This window comes from Ammodytes marinus (genome assembly GCF_949987685.1).
Source record: "Ammodytes marinus genome assembly, chromosome: 10".
Taxonomy (NCBI): Eukaryota; Metazoa; Chordata; class Actinopteri; order Uranoscopiformes; family Ammodytidae; genus Ammodytes; species Ammodytes marinus.
Genome location: NC_137214.1, coordinates 13,703,919 through 13,730,221, shown reverse-complemented (window position 1 = coordinate 13,730,221; position 26,303 = coordinate 13,703,919). Strand labels below are relative to the sequence as shown.

Below are 26,303 nucleotides of genomic sequence, written 5' to 3'. Positions count from 1 at the left end.
ATCCGTATTAGGTGAAGACATAGTATATCAAATATAGGCTATATATATAAACTTAAAAAATTAAACATACAAAACTGTTATACTAACATAATGGCTTCTGGACTTATAGGAGGGAAATAAACATAAATATCATCATAGAAAAACGTATTTCTAAGAGGGTTTTTGATTAAGAATAAAATTGATATTTGATAATTTTTTACTACAATAAAAAAATTATCAAATTTACATTTAAATTCTCAATAAAAAATACAAACAACGCTAGAAATAAATATATTATTGTGGCCTAATTGATTGTGAGGGATATTGTCAGTAATGAATCTACCGACAAATTAGGAAAACATAGCCTACCACTCAGGCTTTTATTGTGAAAATTACGTTACTTTTCCGGTATCCGCGTGTCAACCTTCTCCGTAGGGGTTCAAGCTCTGACAGCCGGTTGCTAATCGAGTTAGCAAGCCGCGAAGAGGAGTTGTAGAGGTTTTACAGGCACACCTGGCTATTATTAGACGATATAAAGTCACCGATAGCTACGTATTTACGTGTAGCTGGCTATCTCACGTTAGCCGACGTCAGCTGTAAAGGGGGAGCCCTCCCTGAATGAGTGACTCGCAGTGTGTGGCTAAGCTAGCGAAGAGGAGGGTGGGGACAAAAACTTCCAAGACCTCGCCCAGCCGTCGTTTCATTCCAGCAGGCAGCTACTTTCTTGCCGGGTTGAGAGACCCACACCACTAATCCATACACTTATCCAAAGGGGAGGCCGACACAGCTGTGTCAAATAAAGGCAAAACTCGACTATTATGTTCAGGAAAAACATGAAGAAGGACCCGGAGCTCTTTCAGAACGTGTCGGAGGGGCTGAAGCGGCTCTACCGGACTAAGCTGTTCCCGCTGGAGGACGCGTATCGGTTCCACGACTTCCACTCCCCCGCTCTCGAAGATGCCGACTTCGACAACAAGCCCATGGTCCTGCTGGTGGGTCAGTACTCCACCGGAAAAACCACCTTCATCCGGCACCTCATGGAGCAGGACTTCCCCGGTATGCGGATTGGCCCCGAGCCGACCACGGACTCTTTCATCGCGGTGATGCACGGCGATCAGGACGGGGTGATACCGGGTAACGCTCTGGTGGTGGACCCCAAGAAGCCCTTCCGCAAACTCAACGCCTTTGGCAACGCGTTCCTTAACAGGTAAAGCCACTGCCAACAAGTCCATATTTAAGAGCTTACACTGAGCAATGTGAATAATGTAGGCTTAACAGGCCTACCCCAGGTTAGTATAGGAACCGAGCAAGAGTCCTGCAGTTAAATAATGTGTAAAGGAAATTAATGTAGGCTGTCATGCTTGCCCTGCAGTGTCATTAATAAATACAGGTGTGTGTGTATGTAAGGAAACGTGTCACTGTCAACACATCGCCAGTGGTTTAAATGGCCTCTCTAGGCTACATGTCCTTACTCGTTGGTAGGCCTACCACACTTTTTCAAAGTAAACTCGGTCTGTTGTTCAGTGCTCCTGGCCGCCTCAGAGACAAAGTATGTTTGTAAGAAAGTTTTCCCTCTTTCATCATCCTGAGAGAATGCGGGTGTTTAGTGTCAATAATAGCAAGGTGAAAGAACAACTCTGTATATGGCAAAGCAAAGGTGCGTACAAGCAGCACCTAACTCAACTGACAAGGAAGTCCTTTTAGACAGGATCTGCCCAGTTAAGAGGCTATTGTAACTTGCTTTTCTTCAGGCGTTTCTTCCTCAAAACACCTGACAGAGTCACTGGTCACGGGCAGTTTGCTCCCAATGTCACAGTGTGGCCCCTCAGAACTTAGAAATAGTTTCATGTGATGTTGCCAGGCAACAAGCTGACCTTGTCCTGTCCTCAGATGTAGGTGCTATGCTTTTTGCAACCTCCGGTCATATAAGTGTTACTTCATCAATTGAAGGCGAAGAGCCAACTCCCTTATACACTACATATGTAGGCAATATGAAATCTTATCACCAAGGGTTAAAGGTTTTTAGCGTGACTGCTCCCCCTGTAGTTTTTTTATACTGAGTCAGCAGGCGTTTCACTAAGGTCATGGTTAGGGTGTCAAGACATTCAGCTCATTGTGATCTGATCCAAATGCTTGGGGATCCACAGAATCATTGAATGAATCACTCAGTGAGTCTAAGTTCCGTTATTCAAAGTCTGATGTCCTCATGGTTACAGCTGTTTATCATTCAGAAATGTAGATATATTGACTTTGATATTGGTTCCTGAACGATACTTTTACTTTTTTAGCTCATTGGCATTTTTACATAATATATCAATAATAAATACAACTTTAAATAAGATGAACATTTTCTAACTAACTGCCTCTAGTTTACCACAAATGCCCTATCTCCTGTGCCACTGCATCTCCAACAAAATACAAGAGCAAAAAGGAACAAAACAATACAATAATCAGTGAAAATTGTTTTCAGTAAAAAATAAAAATGTGTAAATCAGTATTGCTAGGCTCACTGATGGTTACTGCGTAACTTATTTGTTAACCTAATGTAGTTTTCCTGGATGATCAACACAGCCAATCACTAGCACTTTTAGATCTTGGCACTTCGAGCATGCTCCATGCTTTTTGGCTCCCTGACGTTGATGAGATTAAGCCCTTAGGTATTGAAATCTGGTATTGAACGACAAGACATTTTTCGATACTCAATGGTCTGGAGGCATTTCGGTCTGTACCAAGAAAGTATTGAACTTCAATACCCAGACCTACTCACGCTCAAGACTTAAATTACTCAAAGCCATTTCTCAAGTGGAAAAAAAACACCTGACAGAAGAGAAAGTGAAAATAAACAGTGTAGAGAGAAAACTGAAAGACTGCCAGGATTTCATTGAGGATATGATAGGAGCTCCTTTTAAACATGACACTCTGGGTGTAATGTTGTTATGAGTCAGCGCCAGTGTGACGGCGCCTGGTGAAAGCTAAAACATCTTAATCCAATCTATTGTGTGGTGGATTTGTGATGACATCAGATGCCTAACCTCCGACTGTTGGTGTTGTCACTTCCTGTGGAGGAGGTGGGTATATCCCCTCTCTTCCCAACAGCCGGTGTGGTGTCACCCTGCACTAACAGATGGGCAAATAACCTACAAATGACTTGTGGAAAGTCCTGATCTTAATCTGCTATCAGGCTTTCAGGTGTGTTCCGTGACCATATGCTGTTGTAGTACGAACACTAGAGTCGACATTTCCCCAGATAGGCCCTGTTTCCCATTACCGATTGACATCCCTTTTCCTCAATTATGTGGAGTGTTGACCTTATCTTAAATGAGTGCAAATGAATGCAAACCTCTGCCAAACAGCATCGGTCAAAATTTAGGAAAGTGAACTTGTGCCTTTTCGGATAACACTTTAAAAGGTTGGGGGCGTGCCACGATTCACCCCTCTGGAGTTTATTACAGACTTGAGGGGAAAGCAGATAAGACTGTGTATAAACAAAGGCTATTGTCTATCGCAGCATCATTTGTCAAACTCTTGGATGCAAGCCTAACATCATGGGACATGTGGTTCCCTTTGAGTGCAGCCTGCTTCTTTATCTCGGAAGCATATTCAGGCTTTTAGAAAGCATACATGATCATGCATGATAACATAACAGAATATGTGTATATGACAATAGCAGGTGTATGACCTGTTTGAACAGCACTGGCTATGTGCAAGGGCCTAATGCATAATTAATCAGCTGTGATTTAAAATAGACTAGAACAGGGCCACATTCGATCAGACTCCTGTCAAGAACCCGATCCAGACAGAACAAATGGGAGCTGATCTTATTTTGGCCAAGACCAGGGCCAGTTTTCCACTTTCCTCTCAGGAGGCCAAAAGTATTTGGATTTGGCCTTCGGCGGCTGGTTGGTTGACTGTGTTTTTAATCCTAAAAGTAGCTAGGAGATATCAAGGTTGTTTATTGACCGATATTTAGGCGGAGGAGAGAAAATACTATGTCAGACTCTGAGGTGTGTGTGTAGCTCTTTAACCACAGTCTTTCTCCTGCAGATTAGCCTTTAACTACCAGCCTCAGATTGGATTCACCCTCAGTATTATCAGTTATTTATGAAGAGGGTAAACATAAATCAGCCATGTCCTCCACACACCTACATTTTGCTCTGTCATTTGGCAAACCTGCGTGCACTACTACTACTAGCTTGACAATTTTAACAGCTTTTTCATTATTTCTATTTCTTAGCAGCCTGGTTTCAGATTTCATCCCCATGGGGCATGCACTGATTTGTACTTGGGCCTAAATAAACTTTTAATGTTTGTTTCCGTAAAAGTAACTTAATACTTCCCTTCCAGCTCTGAATAAACTTTGCATATTTAGTAGCTCTTTAGTTTAAAATGCCACAGCAGTAAGCGGGCCTCACTGTGTTTGTGATCTCTGTAAGCCATTAGTCAGTAAAACCAGAGTCAGCAAAGTTTAAGTTCCGCACAGGCCCACCCTGCCCCGCTCTGTCCGGTCCTACTCACGGCCTGTTATTCCAGGACACTGACTCTGCATTTTATACTGAGATAGGGGTTAACACACATGTACAGCACTAACAGAGAGCAACAAACAAATACACATGAGGACAGGTGTTTTGGATATACAGATACATAGATATATAAAACGTAGATCATTTATTCACGTGCTTGAACATCAGAAAGCTAGATTTTAAAGGAAGCAGAGATGGAAAAGTGACACAGTTGTGAACTCCCTCCCTGTCCACATCCACAGTGCTAGTGACAGCCGCCCTGTTTCCTCTTCTCTCCGGGAAGTTGAGGTTACGGTGTGAGGTTAAGGTTATAGGTCATAGGTCAAGAGAAGGGAAGACCCTCTCTCATCAGCTGGAGCTGGTCCTCCAATAACAGTAGAGGTCTCTGACTCGCTGCATACATTGACCTACAGTAGAGACCGGCATGCCAGGACCCCTGCCTCACATAGAGGATGGGTTTTCTCACTCTCTCGAGACATAATTAGAAAGCTTCTAGGCTTCTTGGGGGCCTCCGTGCCTGGCAGGGTCCTATGTTTTCTAAAAATTCCATCTTGTGTTCGTCAGTGCATTTTTTCCTGACAAGCTCTGTGTGGAAAATCAAGGGGGATAGATAGTGAAATGGAAAAGCGTGTGCAAAAATTCCAACAGGATATCATATACGCCATCGGCTATGAGAGAGGAGTGGGAGAGGAAAAACCTTGCATGTTTGTTATGTTTGACTTTAACTATTATTGTAATGTCATAGCATGCAAGAGGCCGTTCTCTCATATTCCTTTTGACTTGTTCATTGTCCTTGGATTTTTTCCTTTTTCCTCCCTGCGTGTGGTATGGGATCTCTGTTAGGGTTACTGGTATGTGTGTGTTTGTGTGTGTGTGTGTGTGTGTGTGTGTGTGTACGTGTGCCCATAGTGTGGTTGCAGCAGGAATGTAAAAGCACGGTTCTCCCGGTCTTGTGACCCCCGGTGCCTCCGAGCTCATGTTTTGAGTATCGGTTCAGACTGAGTGGAAAAGGCAGCAGAGCGAGAGGTCTTACCCCGAGCTGTGGGGTTCCTTAACAATCCCCTCTTTTGTGCTGAGTGGGACACCGTGGGTTTATGCAAAACCACTCATCCTCTCTCACGCTTTACAGTGTGTATATCTGTCTGTGTCTGTGTTTGTGTGCGTGTGTGTGTGTGTGTGTGTGTGTGTGTGTGTGTATGTATGTATTGGCTTGACATCTGTCGAAGAGCGTCATTCCCCCTTTTTTAAAGTTTAAAGCCCAGTGTCCCAACCTCAAAGGGACTATTGTGTGTGTGTTGTGAGTATGTTGGTCAGGCTAAAATCCATAATTTATAATATATTGCCCCAGTGTTTCCCTAACATTAGCTGGGATTCTAATCATAGAAAGGCCAACATTTGAACCAAAAAAATATCCTCCTTATTCGCAAAAAGGTTTTGCCAAGGATCCTTGGTGTGGTTTTTGACTTATTCGAAAAGAGTTCATGCACATTTGTCTAATAAGTTCTGATGTAAGTAAAGTTGAGCACGTGAATGATCAGCTGTTTGGTTGCCGTATTGCCCTGGCCGCCGCTGTGTGCATCACGATCTCTGCATAATGTCTTGGTCTCCAAATAGTAAACCTGGAGATCAGAATACTACCTTCACTTAAAGCACAATAACAACTTGCCCACATTTGTAAACCAATTCCCACAGACCTCTTCATGTGTGTTTAGTTTGCGGTTTGTAACATCTACTTATTCTCCTTTTTATTACAGCCATGTTACGGTACGTTGCCTGAAGCGCCATCTTCAGATTAAACTAGGGTAGTTTTTCTGCTCGTACTACTTGATGGAAACGCAACCTAATTCACATTCCTTTTTATTTTGTGCGAACATTCAAAAGATTCACTTCACATTTAGATGGACACACGGCTACTGTAACATCCGTGGTGACCTTCTACATTGTTCCTTTTGGCCCACTTGTACTGCGTGTTCAGCTCTCTGTATCTCTTTCATGAAGGGTTATTCCATTAATGCTAGTGCAGAATAATTGTCTGTTTAATGCCGAGCCTATATGTACTGTATAAACACTCTCTCCCCCCCCTGTCTACTCCTGTGCCTCATGTTTAAGTCTACACTACCTTCTCTTTGCCTCTGTGTTTAGCGTGCCCTCTCTCATCCCTGTGTTGTTTTCTCCTCAGATTCATGTGTGCCCAGATGCCTAACCCGTCCTGGAGAGCATCAGTAGTCATCGATACTCTGGAATCCTGTCCGGGAGAAACAGAGGATAAGCAGAGGTTTGTCTCACGTAAACAAACACACTTAAAGGTGCACTAGTGAATTCTGGGCGTGTCGGAGAAGTTTTGTTTTCTGAGACCCCACTCTCAACCTACCTACTCTCGAGTACTACTATACCGCTTAAAACAGCCGCGCCCTCTTCTACTCAGAAACCCTGTAACACTCAAAATAAAACTGAGCGACACACATGCAGAAGTTAACCCACAGGAAGTCACAAGTTCTAATATGAAGAGGAAACAAGCTTGACAACCTACATGTGCTTTTCCATAAGTATCTCTCTCTCTCTCTCTTCCTCTCTCTCTCTCTCTCTCTCTCTCTTCTTCTCTCTTCTCTCTCTCTCTCTCTCTCTCTCTCTCTCTCTCTCTCTCTCTCTCTCTCTCTCTCTCTCTCTCTCTCTCTCTCTCTCTCTCTCTCTCTCTCTCTCTCTCTCTCTCTCTCTCTCTCTCTCTCTCTCTCTCTCTCTGGTACTTCTGTTTGGCATTTTCTCTGAAAAAGTCACTTGTAGCCGTCTAGCTCACAGTGCCGTCTCACCTGCATTTAACTCTCTAACTTTCCCTGTTCAAAGCCTAACCCAACAGGTCATGCAAAATCTGATAGAGTCTGTCACAGTTTGACAGCAGCAGGGAGAGGGCACAGAGCACTTTGAAACAAATTTCCTGTCTCTGTACCTATGGTTTCTCTGTGTCATCACCACCATCCTCTGTCATATCCTTCCCTCTTTTTGTTTTCATATTGGCCTGTAGCTACTGTACAAAAAAAATTGTATTAAGACCAATAATCTAAAGCATTTCCTTCATGTAGCTGCGTGCCCTCTCTCTTTGTCCGGCACGGTATCATTTATCACTTAATATCTGAGTCATTTCCCAGTGCTCTGTGGGAAATAAATCAATTCACATTTGAATAACAATGTATGTGACCTGCGGGGAGGGGGGGGGGGTCACTTCAGAATTGCCACATTCACATTTTTTTATTTTATTTAATTTTTTATTTTTGATGATCTGTCAGAACACGTGCAGAAGATAACAGTGCAGCTGAACACAGCTTCTGCTTTTTCTACCTGATTTCAGCGTCTTTAAGAGGAAGCGCACGCACATCCAGTAGAGTCTGTGTGTACTCTAGGGAAAGGATTTGGAGTAAAATGGCAAACATAGCAGAGAGTTTCCCAAGACTACTACCCCCCTCCCACCACCACCCGAGCCAGAGAGCCAGTCACTGAAAATCTGCTCTTTATTATTGAGGCTGATTCCAAGAGCCAAATAAAGGGAAGAAAAAAAACATTTGGAAGTAGAATTATAATTTAAAGTTGCAGTCCTAAGCAAGTATGAAATATGGAAAGGTAAGGATGGTTGGCAAAAGGCATAAACAGAAAAGTTCTAAGGAGAGCCTGTAAACATACAAGCGTAACCGACTGACATTTCATAGGAACAAAAGGCCGTGTCTTTATGAATGAAACGATGCGAGGTGACCCGGTCCAAAGAGTCGAGCCTGACGCCTAATACCTCATTCGAGTTTTGTTTCTGTACACACATACTTAAACATTCTTACTCTTCAAGACACACACATACACACACACTCTAGCTTTCTCAAAACTACACATACACACACATATGCTTCCACACACACTTTATCCTCTTAACTGTTTCTGTATAAACACGGATACACTACTGTACTAGCCCCACATACTGTACTCACTGTGTCATATATAAACAGGACTGATTGGACTGTGCAGCTGAAGTGTGACGGGCGTGTGTGTGTGTGTGGGTCAGAATGCGGTGCTAATGCCTCAATCCACCAGAATGCTCTGAACATCTACTACAAGCCATAAAGAGCTTTATGCCCAGATGCAAAACCATTTTGATGGTCCATTCATGGATGCCAAGCCGTTTCGTTGCATAATTCCTTTGATTGTGGTTAAATTTTTGATGAGGTCAGCAAATATGGCTCAGAGTGCTTCTTCCTGAGTTTACCATGAAGTGAAGGAAACTAGAGTGAAACCGTTTTTTTTGCAGAACTGCTCGGTGTCTTTCCCATAATCACTGCTGATGACTTGACATAAACACTGACTTGTTGAACGCCATTCAGTGAATTTTGCTGATTGAAAAGAAAAAGGTTTCATAACACAGTCCTTTAGCATTGTTACATAATAGTTTTAGGAAATCCGCTTTATTCTCCTTCCTGTGAATATATGAGAAGAGTAAAACCACTCCTGTGTCTCCTAAGCTAAATATGAAGCTATCATCACCAGAGATGATTGGTTTAGCTTACCATGAAGACTTGAAACAGTTCAGATGGTTTTTGCCTCTCAATTGTAAAAATGTGTTGCTTTCCATCGTACATAATTGCAAATGGAATATCTTTAGGTTTTGGACTGTTGGTCATGTAGGACGAGCAATGTTAAGTCATCACCTTGTGCACCTTTTCTAGACTGGTCAATCCATCCATCGATAATGAAAACAGTCATTAGTGTCATTAGTCATTAGTGGCGTCTCTTGTTTATTTTTTCACTTGGTTAGGTTAATGTCCTTATTAAACAAATACATATGTATGTTTGTTTGTAATAAAACACAGAGGTGTTGGTAGGTGGATTGAGTCACTTGTGGAGAGAGCCAGGCTAGCTCTTTTCCTGGTACCTCCAGTTTAACAGCTATGCTAAGCTAAGTGAACCGGCTTCTCTCACAAGACTGAGTGGTATCAAACCTCTCATCTAACTACCAGCAAAAAAGCAGACAAGCCGGTTTTTCAAGATGCCAAACGAAACCTTAAATTATCCCGTTTTCTAATATGAAAGGAATGTATATTTCAGCCAGGTCTTCCCACTTCTCTGCTCTCTATAAATGATTGGCACATTGTTCTGAGGCCTGTCCAATTGTGTCAGTAGCGCAGCATGTGTGTATTCCTTCATGTGTATGCATATGGTCGAGACATAGCAGTTGTTGATGCTATGTGCTAAGTCTAAAGCCAGCAGCTGCCTTTCTGACAAGTGAGTTAAAAACAGACCTAAGAGACAACGAGAGAATGTCCCCAGCGGGCTCCCACAGGGATTTTTGGACTTTAAGTATTCCCCTTCTTATCTGACTCCACTTTCACATGTCATGGTCATGCACATCCTATGTGTCCATCTCCTATTCTTTTTGTGTTTTGCTTTTACTTTCACTTTCACACCCTTACCCCATTTTTTTCTTTCCCTCATTCTCTCTTTTCATTTTCTTTTTTTGCTCTTCTCTCCATCCCCCATTTTGTCTTCTTAGCTCTCGGTTTATCTCTACTGTATCTGTCTATCTCTCTTTTGTATACATGTGCTCAGACGCAGACAAAGGCCAGCCATGTTGGAATGCATGTGCAGCAGATCCAGAGCCGATTGTGCGACAGCTGAGATTAGCTTTTAGAGCAACTGCATTCTTCTCTGATCAGATGACACGCAGACACTAATCAAAAGCATAATTTTCTCTTCCTCCCCAGCTCCTCGAGGCAAGAGAAAGCGCAATAAAAAAATTGCCAGTTTTACGTCATTTGAGTTTGTCCCCTTGTTTTGGAAGTGAGCCGTGCAGTACAGTGCATTTCTTTACTCTTTTTCATCACTGACACTCTATAGTGGAACCACTTGTATATCCTGTCCATCTCAAATGTTTAACAAAAAAATGTTACTTTTTAAGCTGATTAAACATCTGTAGATTGACAAGTCAGGTTTTCCAACAGGTTCAAACTCTGTCTTTACCTTGATACTCTATGGTGTCTCAGTACACCTAGTTAATAGATAACTTGTGGGAGAAAGCCCTGCCTCTTGAAAGCCCTTATCTAAACATTATTGGATCAACATGACTTGGAATATGAACGGGGGGAACCAAAAGTAAAACCTGCTCCAACACACAATGTATATTGAATGATTGGGGCCAAGGGCCATTAAGCTCTTTATCAGGTCAAACTCTTGTGTTTCTCCACACACCACTAAGCTTGGTTAACTACTTGTACACACATTACTAGTGCAGAATGTGAGGTAGGTTTTCACACTGACATGAGTGAGAAAACGGTTAATGACAATCTATTGTAAGTTAGTACACAGCTAGCTGGCTTCAGACCAAGAAGACAAAATATCTTGTGGTTCAAGTACTGGAGCTTTGGCCCAAGATGGCTGCAAACACTGAGTAGTAGTAGGAACCTGTATTAGGAAATCCAGAATTAAAACATGTTAAGACATAAACTTCAATCATGGCATCAGTGTCAGTGATGCTGCATCCTTTCTGGAAACAAATGTCAGGCAGTTGTTTTCGGCCTGAATAATCCATGTTGTTCTAACCTTGTGTCAGTCGGTCAGTTCAGTGTGCGGGTAAAAAAAAAATCCATTGACTCGACTGTAAGCAAAGCCAGGAAAATAATGATAGTGCAGGTCAAAAAGGGACAAACTGGTGTGGATCCCATTTCTAAAAACACCATGTCTCCTTTTGTGGCCATCCAGGTTACGACTTTGCGGCGGTGCTGGAGTGGTTCGCAGAGCGCGTGGACCGCATCATCCTCCTGTTCGACGCCCACAAGCTGGACATCTCAGACGAGTTCTCCGAGGTGATCCGAGCCCTGAAGAACCATGAGGACAAGATGCGTGTGGTGCTGAACAAGGCCGATCAGATCAGCACTCAGCAGCTGATGAGGGTCTACGGTGCGCTGATGTGGTCTTTGGGAAAAATCATCAACACACCCGAGGTGAGAAGCCATTTTTTTCACATTTGTGCTTTTGTGTTATCCCCAAATTGATTTTAATGATCAACATCACAGTCCCTTTCAAAGGTTAGTGTGTGTGTGGAAAGAGGTCAGTTGACTCATGTTCCCATTTTGTCACTGTAGCCAAAGACGCAAGGATAAAACTTAAATGTAATGAAGATTTTACACCCTCTGTCTCAACACCTGTGTGATACCTGATACTGTGTGACCCAGAATGTCTTATGATCTGTCCCTGACTATTTAGTTAATGTTTGATCCAGGGCCATATTCATAAAACCATCCCAGAGAAACCTTTGGATCGTGTAGGGAATTATTCATTGACTTTGAGATTGGACTGTAGTGTGGATAAAAGAACACACACTTCAACATATCACACATCCTCTATGTCTATGTTGAGTATAAGTATAATATAAGTATTTCATGATACCTGATGACCACTGGAGGTTCATGGAGGCTAATCTGTGCAAACTCTATTCCAGGTGGTGCGCGTGTACATCGGGTCATTCTGGGCCCAGCCCCTGTTGGTGCCAGACAACAGGAAGTTGTTTGAGGCGGAGGAGTCGGATCTGTTTGTAGACATCCAGTCGTTGCCCCGTAACGCTGCACTACGCAAACTCAATGACCTCATCAAACGAGCACGCCTCGCCAAGGTCAGTATTAACAAGGGTAAACCATGCTAATTAAGCTGAAGGCTAACGTCAGAATGCTAGCATGGTGTTTAGCAGGTATGGTTTTCACCATCTTAATTTTGGCTGTTAGCATGCTGACATTAGCTATTGAGCAATAAACAGTCTAAAGTTTGTAACTGACATATTAACATGTTAACCTTTCTTATGAAGGTAAAATGTCAGAGGATCACAAAAGTTATTGCAACGTTTCCAAATTGCATAGAAGTCCACCAGATATTTTTTCATACATTCCACTGAAAACCAGAAAGGTCAACCTCATACCGGTACTCCAAAGTCAGTAGGATTTATCCTCTGGGCACCATCAACCAACCAACCAACCAACATATAGCGACATAGAGCAGCTAAAACAGTTCAAAAAAGTTCTTATTTTTGCTCTTTCTTCCTCATTCTCTCACCACTACTCGCTGTCCTACATCACCACAAGAGAAAGGTTACACAACAAAAACAACTGTTTTATGCAATTTTGTTAGTGGTTAGTTTCTGAACTAACCAAAGACAGAAGTGAGTACAGTAATGTGTTTGACATTAATACCAATACCATGTACCCATAACCTTTTAACATTTACAAGAAGAGAAGAGGAAATATTCGTTCTCTCTGCCTTATTTTGTAAATTTCCAGACTTTAAAAAAAATCCCTTCCAGGCATGTTTTTAATATTCTGCTTTGAATTATAATTTGTGTCCGTGGTAGGATTTTCCACAATTTTTTTTTTATTAAGTCAACAATAACTTTATAAATATTTAAACAATCCAACTCCCCACAGTCACCACAAAGGCACATTTTGCTTAAAAAACTGTCTGTCCTAGGCGTCCCCCTCCCGGGCCGGGCCCAGCAGCGGACCAGGGTTCGATTCCCGCCCGCGGTCGTTCTCTGCATGTCACTCCCCTCTCTGCCCCATTTCACCTCTGTCTCTCTGCACTATCAATAAAGCATAAAAATGCCCAAAAAATATCGTAAAAAAAAAAAAAACTGTCTGTCCTGTTTCTTTTACGGTGTCCAGGTTCAGGCCTACATCATCAGCTCTCTGAAAAAGGACATGCCGAGTGTGTTCGGGAAGGAGTCCAAGAAGAAGGAGCTGATAGCCAACCTGGGAGAGACCTATCATAGAATCGAGAAGGAGCACCAGATCTCACCTGGAGACTTCCCCAAACTGGAGAAGATGCAGGTGAGATGAGAGAAAACAGATCAACCCAGCCAAACACACAGTAGACTCTGACCACTATAATCAGAGAAACATGTTTGACAAAAGAACAACTTTGACTTTTGCCGTGTTGTATAAAATGTTTGAAACAAACAGTACGGAGTAGAATGACCTCCCTACCTTTACTCTCTTCACATCTATGCCCCTCTTTCCTGCCCGTGCTCTCCAGGATGGGCCAGGACGGGGATGAGATTTATTTTTCCTGGTTTTGTCAGGAAATCCTGCTTCTTGTATGCTGCTCCCATTGGTAGCCATTGAAGACTAGATCTATTTCTATCACCAATTCCTGTTTTCTCTCTTTTAAACCCCCCTATCCCTTCAGGAGCTGCTGAACTCCCAGGACTTCACTAAGTTTGCCGCGCTGAAGCCCAAGCTGCTGGAGGCCGTGGAGGACATGCTGGCCAACGACATCGCCCGTCTCATGGCCATGGTGCGCACAGAGGAGGCCGCCATGCCCAGCCAGGTCGTCAAGGGCGGAGCCTTCGAGGGAACCATGACCGGGCCCTTCGGTCACGGCTACGGAGAGGGCGCCAGCGAGGGCATCGACGAGCTGGAATGGGTGGTGGGTCGAGACAAGCCCACGTACGACGAGATCTTCTACACCCTCTCTCCCATCAACGGCAAAGTGTCCGGGGCCGCCGCCAAGAAGGAGATGCTGAAGTCCAAGCTGCCCAACACGGTCCTGGGAAAGATCTGGAAGCTAGCAGACGTGGATAAAGACGGCCTCCTGGACGACGACGAGTTTGCCCTGGCCAACCACCTGATCAAGGTCAAGCTGGAGGGCCACGAGCTGCCCTCCGACCTGCCCGAGCACCTGATTCCCCCGTCCAAACGCGGGACAGTCCTGCCTGAGTAGAGGAGAGGGGGGAGAGCAGCCCCTGGAGGCCATCTGTGTCAACACTTTGCGTCATGTTTAGTTCTCTCCAGACGAAAAAGTTCAACCACAAGCATGAACAGCATCATCCTCCATCAAAGCTGTCCCACACACCACGAGGAGGTGCTGCTGTGATCTGTTTCACCAGAGAGAGACTGGAGGGTCAGCGGGGAGATGGGGGGGGGCGGGGGGGGCATAGTATTTAGATATCTATAAGAAATAAATGGAGGGAATGGGGGGGAGGGGTTGATTTGCAAACCGATGAAAGGACATTACTGGATCAAGGACTCATGGGGTAGTTTGAAGGTTGCATGATGGAATCGGTAATGGATTTGAGCATTGTGTGTAAGAGATGTCTTATAAGTTCACTGTCCATTTTATTATATGTTGATCCAAAGAAATATAGTTTTTTTTTCCATTTGGAGAGAGAAAGGGGAAGTAAATCAAAACAGCTGTTAGAATTGTTTTATCTATATTTTTGTATTTCCTGACTTTTGACTTTGTCTCTTTCCAAATGTTTCCCTTTTTATTATTTTGCCAGATAAATAAAAAGGAGTACTGTACCATCTGACTCGTGGTTACACATGGACTTTTATTTCAATATTTCTATGTACACTTAACGTTGTCTGGAGTTCATCAGATGTTTGAAATACAGTCTCACTAGAGGAGTCATTAATGAAAAACATATTAAATAAATTATATTTGCTCAATAAATCTGAACTGAATACTAGTTTTGTGCTTTTAATTTGTAGTAATTTTGTCTTCGAGGGTCATGTCAAGGACATCCACAGACGTCATGCCTTTTATTGTCAAATGGCTTCATTTCAATAGTTTGGACGAAATGCACTGCCATCTGTAGGACAGGAAGAGTCATTGTCAGCACTGCCACGGTACATATAGGGACATATAAGGCCATCTGCCCATGAAACAACAAGGCACCCTTTGACAGCATATTTTTGAGGGCAAATTGAAGTGATGCATACTGACGCTTGTCATTTTTTGGAGCACTTCCCAGGACACATGGATACAATTTATACAGCTAGAAATCGAGTCCAGGCTCAAGGAGACGATCACAAGTCAAAGACGGGAAGCCTTAACCTTATTGAAGTCACATTGGAGTCTGAATGGAGGTCTCTGAGGTCTGTTTGCATAATTCAAATACGGTGTAAGTGTAAGAAACTGAAATGTGGATCAGATGCACTTCAGTGGTTGATAATAAATCGGAAGCAATTGTTCCTCATTGATACCACCATGTTGCTAAAGTCAAACGCAACCGGGTGATAGATGCAAAAAGTTTGAACACAGTCACGTGATATCTCACTGTAGGCCTGGCCATGTATGTTTACATTTTTCTGCATTCACATCTGCCTCACATCACCTAGGTGTTTTCCCTGGATCCCTCAGTGGAGAGCACCAATCTCCCTCGAAAAAAAAAAGAAAAATTCCACAATGTTACTTTTCATTTTCATGTTTTTCTCCAGCACTCTCAGCCTCTGGGGAGACTCATTGAAATTCTGCACACTTGACTCACTACATTATCTGCCAACTTCAGATATGCATGATGTTCCCCAGCTGTTTTTCGGCTTTGATCAAGTCCATAGGCGCTCTCTTGTGTCCTAATAAGTAACTACAGGTAAGTATTAGGTTTCGGCCTTATTTTTTTTTTGAGGATCATTTATGGTGTTATAAGTAATAATCATATATTATATATGATATTAAACAGGGAAGAACCTCACTGATATCAAACATCTGTTTTACAAGAAGGTCTTAGCCAAGATGGCAGCAGTGGATCATAAAATAATTGAAAATCAGTTCTACTGGGGATTCCTCCTTGCAGGTTGTGGCCTCATTGATGACATGAATTGTAAGCAGTTCAGTCAAAGAGAGGATTTTCTTCCAAGATTGTTTATTTCTGGGTGACTTTTGAAACCTCCAGAGGAAAATGATCAAGTATTCTGCGAAAGGACATGGGCAAATTAAAGGAAAGTCAGAATTTTGTGTGTGTTGGATGATCTTGATCCACTGGCAAATAACATAAATGACTAAACACATGACACAGACTTCAATGAAGAGTTTGAAGAGAACAGTTAAACTTTAAGACACTGGCTGTACGCATGACTTTACATATGGGTTTTGAGCCTTGATTTAAAGGCAGAAATGTAGGGGGAATCACATTTGTCAGGTGGCAGTTGGTTCCACAAGCACGGAGCAACTAGTGCAAAGTACATTTCTGAGAGTTGTGCCAGTGGCATGGCTGTATACGCTGGTCACCAAAAGAAAGTGATTGTCTACAGTAGCTCAGAAGAGAGTGACATCTCAATTCCACTTAACGACACCACTGATGAGAGTTCAGATGGCCAGAAAGATGATGATGGTGACTTTGTCATTGTGACACAATGACGCACAAATCACCCCACGTAGTGGGGTGATTTGTGCGTCAAGACAACTTTTTTTCCGAAAGCTATATTTCTTAAACAGTTCCAGATCCAAAGTTTTTATTGCCAGGGATGCACAACATCCTGAACTATATGTACATATTTGAGTTGGAGACATAACTGTCAAGGCCTCACTTTAAAATCACTTTGAGTAAAAAGTTGCACAAATCACCCCACCTTCCCCTATCTATATTTATATACAATCAATATATCCATATCTACATACATATCTATACAATCAGTATATATATCGATATATATCAATACAACCCATATATATATATATATATATATAATATATATATATATATATATATATATATATATATATATATATATATATATATATACATATATATATACAATCAGTATATATATCGATATATATCAATACAACCCATATATATATATACAGTATCTCACAAAAGTGAGTACACCCCTAACTTTTCTTCAAATATTTAATTATATATTTCCATGCGACAACACTGAATAAATGACACTTTGATACAATGTCAAGTAGTCAGTGTACAGCTTGTATAACAGTGTAAATTTACTGTCCCCTCAAAATAACTCGACACACAGCCATTAATGTCTAAACTGCTGGCAACAAAAGTGAGTACACCCCTAAGAAAAAATGTCCAAATTGGGCCCAAAGTGTCAATATTTAGTTTTGCCATCATTATTTTCTAGCACTGCCTTAACCCTCTTGGGCATGTAGTTCACTAGAGCTTCACAGGTTGCAACTGGAACCCTCTTCTACCCATTCATGACGACATCAAGGAGCTGGTGGATATTAGAGTCCTTGCGCTCCTCCATCTCCCGTTTGAGGATGCCCCAAAGATGCTCAATAGGGTTTAAGACTGGAGACATGCTTGGCCAGTCCATAACCTTTACCCTCAGCTTCTTTAGCAAGCCAGTGGTCGTTCGGAGGGGTGTTTGGGGTCGTTATCATGTTGCAGTACTGCCCTGCGGCCCAGTTTATGAAGGGAGGGGATCATGCTCTGCTTCAGTATGTCACAGTACATGTTAGAATTCAATGAACTGTAGATCCCCAGTGCTGGCAGGACTCATGCAGCCCCAGACCATGACACTCAAACCACCATGCTTGACTCTAGGCAAGACACACTTGTCTTTGTACTCCTCACCTGGTTGCCGCTCCACACTCTTAACACCATCTGAACCAAATAAATGTATTTTGGTCTCATCAGACCACAGGACATGGTTGCAGTAATCCATGTCCGTAGTCTGTTTGTCTTCAGCAAACTTTTTGTGGGGTTTCTTGTGCATCATCTTTAGAATAGGCTTCCTTCTGGGATGACAGCCATGCAGACCAGTATGATGCAGAGTGTGGCGTATGGTCTGAGCACTGACAGGTTGACCCCCCACCCCTTCAAGCCCTTCAGCAATGCTGGCAGCACTCATACGTCTATTTTCCAAAGCCAACCTCTGTGTACGACGCTGACCACGTGCACTCAACCTTCGTAAACTGGGCCGCAGGGTGGTATTGCAACATGATAACGACCCCAAACACACCTCCAAGACGACCACTGGCTTGCTAAAAAAGCTGAGGGTAAAGGTTATGGCCTGGCCAAGCCTGTCTCCAGACCTAAACCCTATTGAGCATCTTTGGGGCATCCTCAAACAGAAGGTGGAGGAGCGCAAGGTCTTTAATATCCACCAGCTCTGTGATGCTGTCATAAATGGGTGGAAGAGGGTTCCAGTTGCAACCTGTGAAGCTCTAGTGAACTACATGCCCAAGAGGGTTAAGGCAGTGCTGGAAAATAATGGTGGCCACACAAAATATTTACACTTTGGGCCCAATTTGTACATTTTTTCTAAGGGGTGTACTCACCTTTGTTGCCAGCAGTTTAGACATTAATGGCTGTGTGTCGAGTTATTTTGAGGGGACAGTAAATTTACACTGTTATACAAGCTGTACACTGACTACTTTACATTGTATCAAAGTGTCATTTATTCAATGTTGTCCCATGGAAAGATATAAAGAAAAATGTAAAGAAATGTGAGGGGTGTACTCACTTTTGTGAGATACTGTATATATATATATATATATATATATATATATATATATATATATATATATATATATATATATATATATGGGTTGTATTGATATATATCGATATATATACTGATTGTATAGATATGTATGTAGATATAGATATATTGATTGTATATAAATATAGATAGGGGAAGGTGGGGTGATTTGTGCAACTTTTTACTCAAAGTGATTTTAAAGTGAGGCCTTGACAGTTATGTCTCCAACTCAAATATGTACATATAGTTCAGGATGTTGTGCATCCCTGGCAATAAAAACTTTGGATCTGGAATAAACTGTTTAAGAAATATAGCTTTCGGAAAAAAAGTTGTCTCACCATCATCATCTTTCTGGCCATCTGAACTCTCATCAGTGGTGTCGTTAAGTGGAATTGAGATGTCACTCTCTTCTGAGCTACTGTAGACAATCACTTTCTTTTGGTGACCAGCGTATACAGCCATGCCACTGGCACAACTCTCAGAAATGTACTTTGCACTAGTTGCTCCGTGCTTGTGGAACCAACTGCCACCTGACAAATGTGATTCCCCCTACATTTCTGCCTTTAAATCAAGGCTCAAAACCCATATGTACACCCTGGTGTTTCCTCCCCATTAACTATCTTACCTCTGCACTACTATCTGTGTTTATGTGGATGTATGGGCTTTACGTCTTTTATTTTGGTTATTGTTAATGTACCTTCATTGTTTACCTACTGAATGCACTATGTACAGCACTTTGGACAGTGCAAACTGTCATAAATGTGCTTTTATAAATACATTTTACTTACTTACTTACTTATAACTCACCCAGGCCCTTGCGCACAAATCACCCCATCCCCAGAATTTTGGATAATAGGCATGATGCAGCAATTTAGGGTTGACATTGTGCTAACTATATAGACTCAAAGTGTAGCATACCAAAGCACTAAAACATGTGTCAAATGTTTTCAAACGTGTCTATAATTGTTCAGACACAATAATCAAAAAACCTTGATCATGGAAATTTTACTTTGAAAGGCAAAACACAGTTTTTTGAGCTTAAATGTGCTTATATCTTATTCCTTGTGTCTCCCTTCTTTACAGGATGAGTCAAATGGATGGCTCTTCTTAAATATGTGGTCACATTTCCAATTTCTTCCACGGTTTTCTAGAAACAAGGGGTTTTGCAACTTCCAAAACGCACAAATCACCCCACCTTCCCCTATATGCATTGTATAAATATATAAAATATAAAAAATCATAGTATATTAAGTTGTATGTATGTATAGATCGTAAATGTCAAATATAGTATCGCCAATTGTATAGATAGATTGTATAGAGATTATATGGATTACAAGAAGCGAATATAATAAATATTTTTTTTTTTTTACTATGGAAAAGGGGTAGGATTAAATAAGTGTATACTTCTTCCTGCTCCTTTTCAGGCATATCACATCAATACAGATACTTTTTTTTTTCTTTTTTTTGTGTGAAGTCATTTAAACATACATTTTGTTTATTGTATTTTTATGCTTTTCATTTAGTTTTGTATTGTTTTTGATATGTCTGAAAAAAATAATAAAAAAAATAAAAAATAAATAAGAGTGGATCACTAAAGAGTTTTGGTCAGAAGGATGATAAATATATGGCATAATTATAAGTAATATAAAAACAGATACACAGTAGATTATGAACATGAATTAATAAAATACTTCAAAATATAGCAGTGACAATGACAACATGTTATATATTATTTACGTAAACTAAAGGTTGGAATTAGTGATTAAAATGACATAGGTGTATTGTCTTGAATAGAAAATACAATCAAATTCCTAATGATAGATTGTTTTAGTGTACACTGATCCTTATTCACAAACGGAAAAATAAATACATGAACAGGCCTTTTCTCTTTACGACTAGTATAATTTTGTGTTGGCGCAGACTCTGTAAATTACTGTGCTGACAGCATTATTTAATAATATATCTAATTTCAAAATGCTGAAAAATTTATCAGTGTTGCTCTGATAAACCTGCTGTATGATGTTCAACGTGGAGTGTATTGCAGAGTATGTGACTTTGTTAAGGGTTTGCAGACTGAAAGTCCTCTGTGGTCGAAACAGATCATTAACAGCATGCGGCAGCCTCAGGGATCCTCTTGTTCTGGCATGATAATATATTGACAGAGAGCTGCTGGAATGCCCACAGTGGTGTGAAGTGAGAGGAGGTACTACTGTACGTCTGTGTGTGTGTGTGTGTGTGTGTGTGTGTGTGTGTGTGTGTGTTTAGATAGCTGTCGCCCACTGTATATATCTCTTCTATACACTGTTTCCTTTTTCCTGTCCTTCTCTGTTCGGACGCCTCTATCTTCAACTTCAGCTTTTTCCCTGTTTTTCTGCTTCTGTCTCTTTGTTTATCTTCTATTACCCCCTCACCCCCTCACCCCCCCCCCCACACACACACACACACATACACAAACATAAACACACACCTAGTGTTAAGGGGTCACTCTTGTCCCTTCTATGTTTAAAAATATAATGCATCCAGCCCTGTGACACACTGAACCCTGCAGGTATTTGACTGGGTCGGGGTTTATATAACACAGCCATGTGGAGGGAGTGCTGCTTCGGATGCAGGTGAGGAATGAGGCACTTGTATGTTTGTGTACAACAAGTGCATTGTATTTCAGGCATATACACACCCATGGCTTTGACTATGATTAATATTTTAGATCATTAATAACCACCATGGAAAAGTTCTAAAGGTTATTTAACACAGTGGATTTTTTTGAATGCTTTAGATATTTTATGAGAGAATCCACAGTTTTCTCTGTGGTTCGACAACATTCTTAACCATTTTAAGCTCCATGCAATGACCTCAAAACATCTGGAATTTAGACTCATGTTAATACTTTGAATGGGCTATTTGGCAAGCAGCACATAAGTAGGAACAAAGTAGAAATTGTATCGTTGCCTGTGTAACTTTAAACACAATATCTCTCGTGAGGCACAAACAACATCACACAGCAGTCCATAAATTAGAAGGACAAGGATTTATTTGGTCTTACACTGACATGTGGATACAGCACAGCGTTAAAATGACATCCATTGTTTTCAGCGAGTGTCTCCATTTCACATTTTTCAAGGGAAGACGAGGTTCGGAAGGGCATTGGAAAGGAAGGGGGAGATAAGTGCTAAGAGGGTGTCCGATTACCAGCGAGACAGCAACCTCAGTTTGTGATAGCATGAAGAAGGTGGTGGTGGTGAACTGGCATTACAGCCATGTGAACACAGGCTTGTTTGCACTGAGAGCTCAATGTTCCTGAGGTAACTGAAAGGCACGTTGTGGACACGTTTGACTCGTGGAAGGCTCATAATATCAGCAATTTAAGTTTTCTTTGAAGATATCGGAGCGAAAGTGGATGATCCCATCACTTCTTCTTTAAGATTCAAGGTATTCTCTGCGTTGACTTTTACTTTCCAATATACCACTATATGATATAAATTCACCAGATTGGCTGATGAATCAATCAAGTCTGCAGCATTCGAAAAAAAAAAGTGTTTGAAAGTCCTGACAGCTTCATGAGGTAGGCTGAAATGCAGTATTTCTGGGGGGGCTTGAAGAAAACTTGACAAAAACAGTCTGGGCTTGGCTCTCTTTGTCCTGTTTTCCCAACCCCCCCTCCCAGTTTGGTTGTGTGGTGTCACCACCGTTCAGTTCATATCTTATCTTCTCTTCTTCATCTATGCTTCAGGCTCATCAGGGCGTCTGAGGTGCTCCGAACACGTCCTGCGAGGCGTAGGTGATGTAAAGGAAGCCGTCCATGTCCCTCAAGCTAGAGTAAACCTCACCCATGCTGGAAGACATACAGGACATACTCTTCTCTGCCACCAGGAGGAACAGAGCCTGGGTGGATTCCAAGTCGATTTTATTCCTGAAAGCAAGAAAGAGAGATTGGTCAAGGATTCGATAAAATAGCAGAGATTTCCAGAACTTAAAGGTGCTGCGAGGAACTTTCAGTTTGTGTTCATTCTTGCACCCCCTTTGGACAAAAGCGGTAGAGTTTTTACTATGCCAGCTGTAGTTCCTGGGTGACCCATGACAAAAGCATTAAGAAACACTGTATAAAAATAGTGTTCTTTGCACTGATGGTCTAGTTTGTTGTTACATGTAATTTATGATCATCAGAGGAAAAGTTAGTCTGTTTCAGAAATATTTAAAAGTTCCTCGTTGCATAGGAGGGAGCGTGAGGGAGGCAATGGAGAACAAATGGCAAAACTGACAATGCTCGTAGGGGAGAAAGTGGAGAGAAGGGAGGGCTGCATTGAGAAGGAAAAAAGGAGTGGGGAAATTCCATAAAAACAAGACATGAAAAAGTCTGGGATGCCACAAGCAAAAAACTAAATCATTTACCTGAGCAGGCACATGAACTGTCCCAAGGTGAGCTCATAGGGAACCAGGAACTTTGTTTTGTCCAACAGAGGGAGAGTCTTTTCACGGACATAACGCTCCACAATGACCTGACCGCAAAAACAAACCTGGGATCAGTCTGCAGTGCAATCACACGCAACACCAAAAAGATGTGACGTAAGAGGTTAAATGCATCGTATATGTAAAATAGCAACGCACCGGCAATTTGTTGGGGAATTTTGTTCTTATGCTGCACACTTCATCTTTTCTTGTTTCTAAATAAAAGAAAAAGAGAGCAACATTCTTATACACATTTCACACTTTAAAAAAGAAAAACAGCATGCACACAATGTTGATGCATGTAGCAGCAGCTTGATTTCTTGCAGTGTTACCCAGGCATTTCCTTTGCTTGAAGGGCATCATTTCCATGGATTTCTCAAAAGGAGCCATCTTTGTGTGTTGCTTCGGGGTGGTTTGCAGAGACCGGTGGGTGATGGAGGTGGCTTGGCGGTCTAGCCCAGGCTGACACTAAAGTCCCCTTGGGTGGAAGTCAAAGCAAACCCCAACAAGCTGCTCCCACCGCGGCTGTTTTATAGGAGAGGGGGGCTAGGAGGAGTCAACAAAGAAAAAATATCCGTCAGCAACAAACAAAGACACACTCCATAGACCCCGTGGGCAGTGTGTGTGTGTGTGTGAGTGTTTTCAACCAGATTCACACGTACGGGTTATCTCTGAGTGCATTCTCACGTCTGCTCGTGATATTGGTGCTACTGTGCTGTCATGAAACACATACTCACGTACTCAAGGGTACAAACATCAGAAGTGCAATGAGGGCAGCCCCCAACAAAAGAGCACATGACATCAATTTAAACACAATCCAGTGCCACCTTTAGCACGATACTTGATTGCTTGCTCCGAATTCAACTAACATACCCACACACTTCGACTAACTCCTGACCTTTGACCTCACTGCATGATTGCCACAGTCCAGCTGCTCATCATGTCCCATGATCGATCATATAACAGAGGTATGTACTGTATGTTTACTTTGCAGGCATGGAGGTTTTAATACTGGGTTTCTTACAGGCGCAGTAGCTATCTCCATGCATGTACTCCACGGCGGAGATAGCATTATGTTTTGAGGTTGTTGGTCGGACCATTCTTGTGAACATGATATCTCATGAACGCTTTGAGGGATTTGTCTTCAATCTTTGAATCTTTGAAGACAAATGTCGACTCTGACTTAAGATTGATAGATTTGGAGGTCAAAGGTCACTGCGACCTCATGCCTGATGAACGCCATATCTCCAGAACATTTTAAGGGAATTTCGTCGAATTTGACGAAAAATCACACTTGTAGGGGAGAACAGGGTTATATGTCACACGGGTTGGTTGTCACAATCGTTATATCCTGGAACCAGAAGGCGCTGTCTGTGAAATTTTGGTATGTAAATATCCAGAATTGGGATCAGAGGTCACCTACATAGTCTTCCTTGGAGTTAGACTGCTGAATTTGAGGTGAGAGGACTGTTTGTGTTTTTCATGTCAAATTGAAAATATTTAGCTCCTCAGTATTTTTCTTCTAGGCTTTTACACAATGGGTTTATAACAAAACACTTGTTACCCATAAAAAGTGTGAAGGGTAAACTATAGTTTAGATTGTGGTTAGCAAGCTAATAAGTTGTCAGATGGTTGTTGGCCTTGATGCTAGCAAGAAATTCAAGTTGGGGATGGTCATCACATTTTTTGGGGGGTTGGTTGTCACATGTTATCCAAAGGCTGCATCCAGAAAAGGAACCCTATAACGAAAACATTTTTAAGCTGTATCCTCAATGACACCCCAGAGAAGGAAAGAATAGAGCAGGAAAAGGCAGCTAGCATGCAAAAGAAAAAAGGTCAACCAAATCAAAACAACCCAGTGCATCCCAAACTAGACCAGCTGCCAAGGCTACAGTAAGTTATGTAGGCCTATTTGTCAACTTGACAATGCAATTAAACTTTCAAATTTAGTTCTGCTTTCTTGCCTTCTTTTTAAGATGATTCCCATTAAGATAACATTGTGACAAACAACCCTAGGAAATGGAAAAAGTGATGGGTACACATTTCAAGCCAACACCTTAAGCTTCAATTTAATGTAGGAATGACTATTGAAAGATGTTTAGGTGATGAGCAATTCTCACTAGAGTAAAAAGTGTGCCTACTTACCCTGTTCTCCCCTACTTGAGGATGGCCTGTTTACATTTTGGAGGTCAAAAGGTCAAATGTTACTGCAACCTTACGTATTGTGAAGTCGCTGTGACCTTGCACCATATCGTAGCTTCATAAGAGCTTTACCTTCTTTAAAGCTTTGCCTACTACCACCTCGAACACCAATCAATAAGCACTGGTTGTCCTTTTTCCACAGAGGACGTTTTTACATGTAACAGTATTAAGAAATACAGGTGTAGATAATAAAATTAATTCCAGACCTTGTGGAAACAATTCCACAGAGTTTGCTCAGTCGGTGGGCAGTTTTTTTCTGAGCACTTTGAGTACTTGAAGTTAAATGGCAGAGAGTAGGCAAAGTACATTTACCCAAGAACTGCACTTAAGTAACTGTACTTGGCGAGTGTATCTCCATTTTCTGTTACCTCATATTTCTACTCCCACTTCTTTTCAGAGGTTTACTTTTTATTCAATTACTTTTATTTCAAAAACTTTGGTTTGAAGATGGACACTGATAATACAAAATATATCCATAAAATTTAATTATTTTAGTATTATAGATTAAGATACAATTCTCATAGTGTGTCCCTATCACTGTTAATAAACTGGCATCTAAATGTTCAAATACTTATTTGTATACTATTATTAAATATCAGCCATAGGAAACTGTCCTGCCCTTCAGGGGAGAAACATCAACTGGGACGGATGCTCTGTTGCGGGCGAAGATCGCCCTCTGCTGGTGAAAAGGCGGCACTAGAGCAAAGTGCACCGCACCTGTCAAACAGACAAAAAAACATCATTTGAATATCAACACTAGACAGTATTTGATTGTTTTTCCTTACAGCAGCGTCATAATGAATGAGTCTAATTGGCTAAAAGTACCTGTTCCCATAATATTTTTTAATTGAAGACTGTAGTAGATGAAAGATTGTAATACTTATAAGTGGAAGGCCTGGTTGAAGAATTCAAT

The 26,303-nt window shown here is 41.6% G+C and overlaps 2 protein-coding genes across 2 annotated transcripts; one reads left to right on the top strand and one right to left on the bottom strand.

Annotated features, from left to right (window-relative positions):
* The first annotated feature begins 407 nt into the window (after positions 1-407).
* ehd1a (EH-domain containing 1a) lies at positions 408-14,420 on the top strand. The gene is given in 8 exon segments (XM_080035232.1): positions 408-1,186; positions 6,679-6,701; positions 6,704-6,751; positions 6,754-6,774; positions 11,229-11,470; positions 11,968-12,138; positions 13,178-13,342; positions 13,701-14,420. Coding segments are annotated over 8 exon segments (1,593 nt in total). The 5' UTR covers positions 408-797; the 3' UTR covers positions 14,235-14,420.
* An 8,057-nt stretch (positions 14,421-22,477) lies between these two features.
* map1lc3cl (microtubule-associated protein 1 light chain 3 gamma, like) lies at positions 22,478-23,672 on the bottom strand (the record flags this gene model as incomplete). The annotated part of the gene is made up of 4 exons (XM_080036052.1): positions 23,521-23,672; positions 23,348-23,403; positions 23,132-23,238; positions 22,478-22,652 (listed from the first exon to the last, which is right to left on the bottom strand). Exons 1-4 carry the CDS (start codon positions 23,576-23,578, stop codon positions 22,478-22,480), a joined length of 396 nt encoding a protein of 131 aa, XP_079892178.1. The 5' UTR covers positions 23,579-23,672.
* Between the last annotated feature and the right edge of the window lie 2,631 nt (positions 23,673-26,303).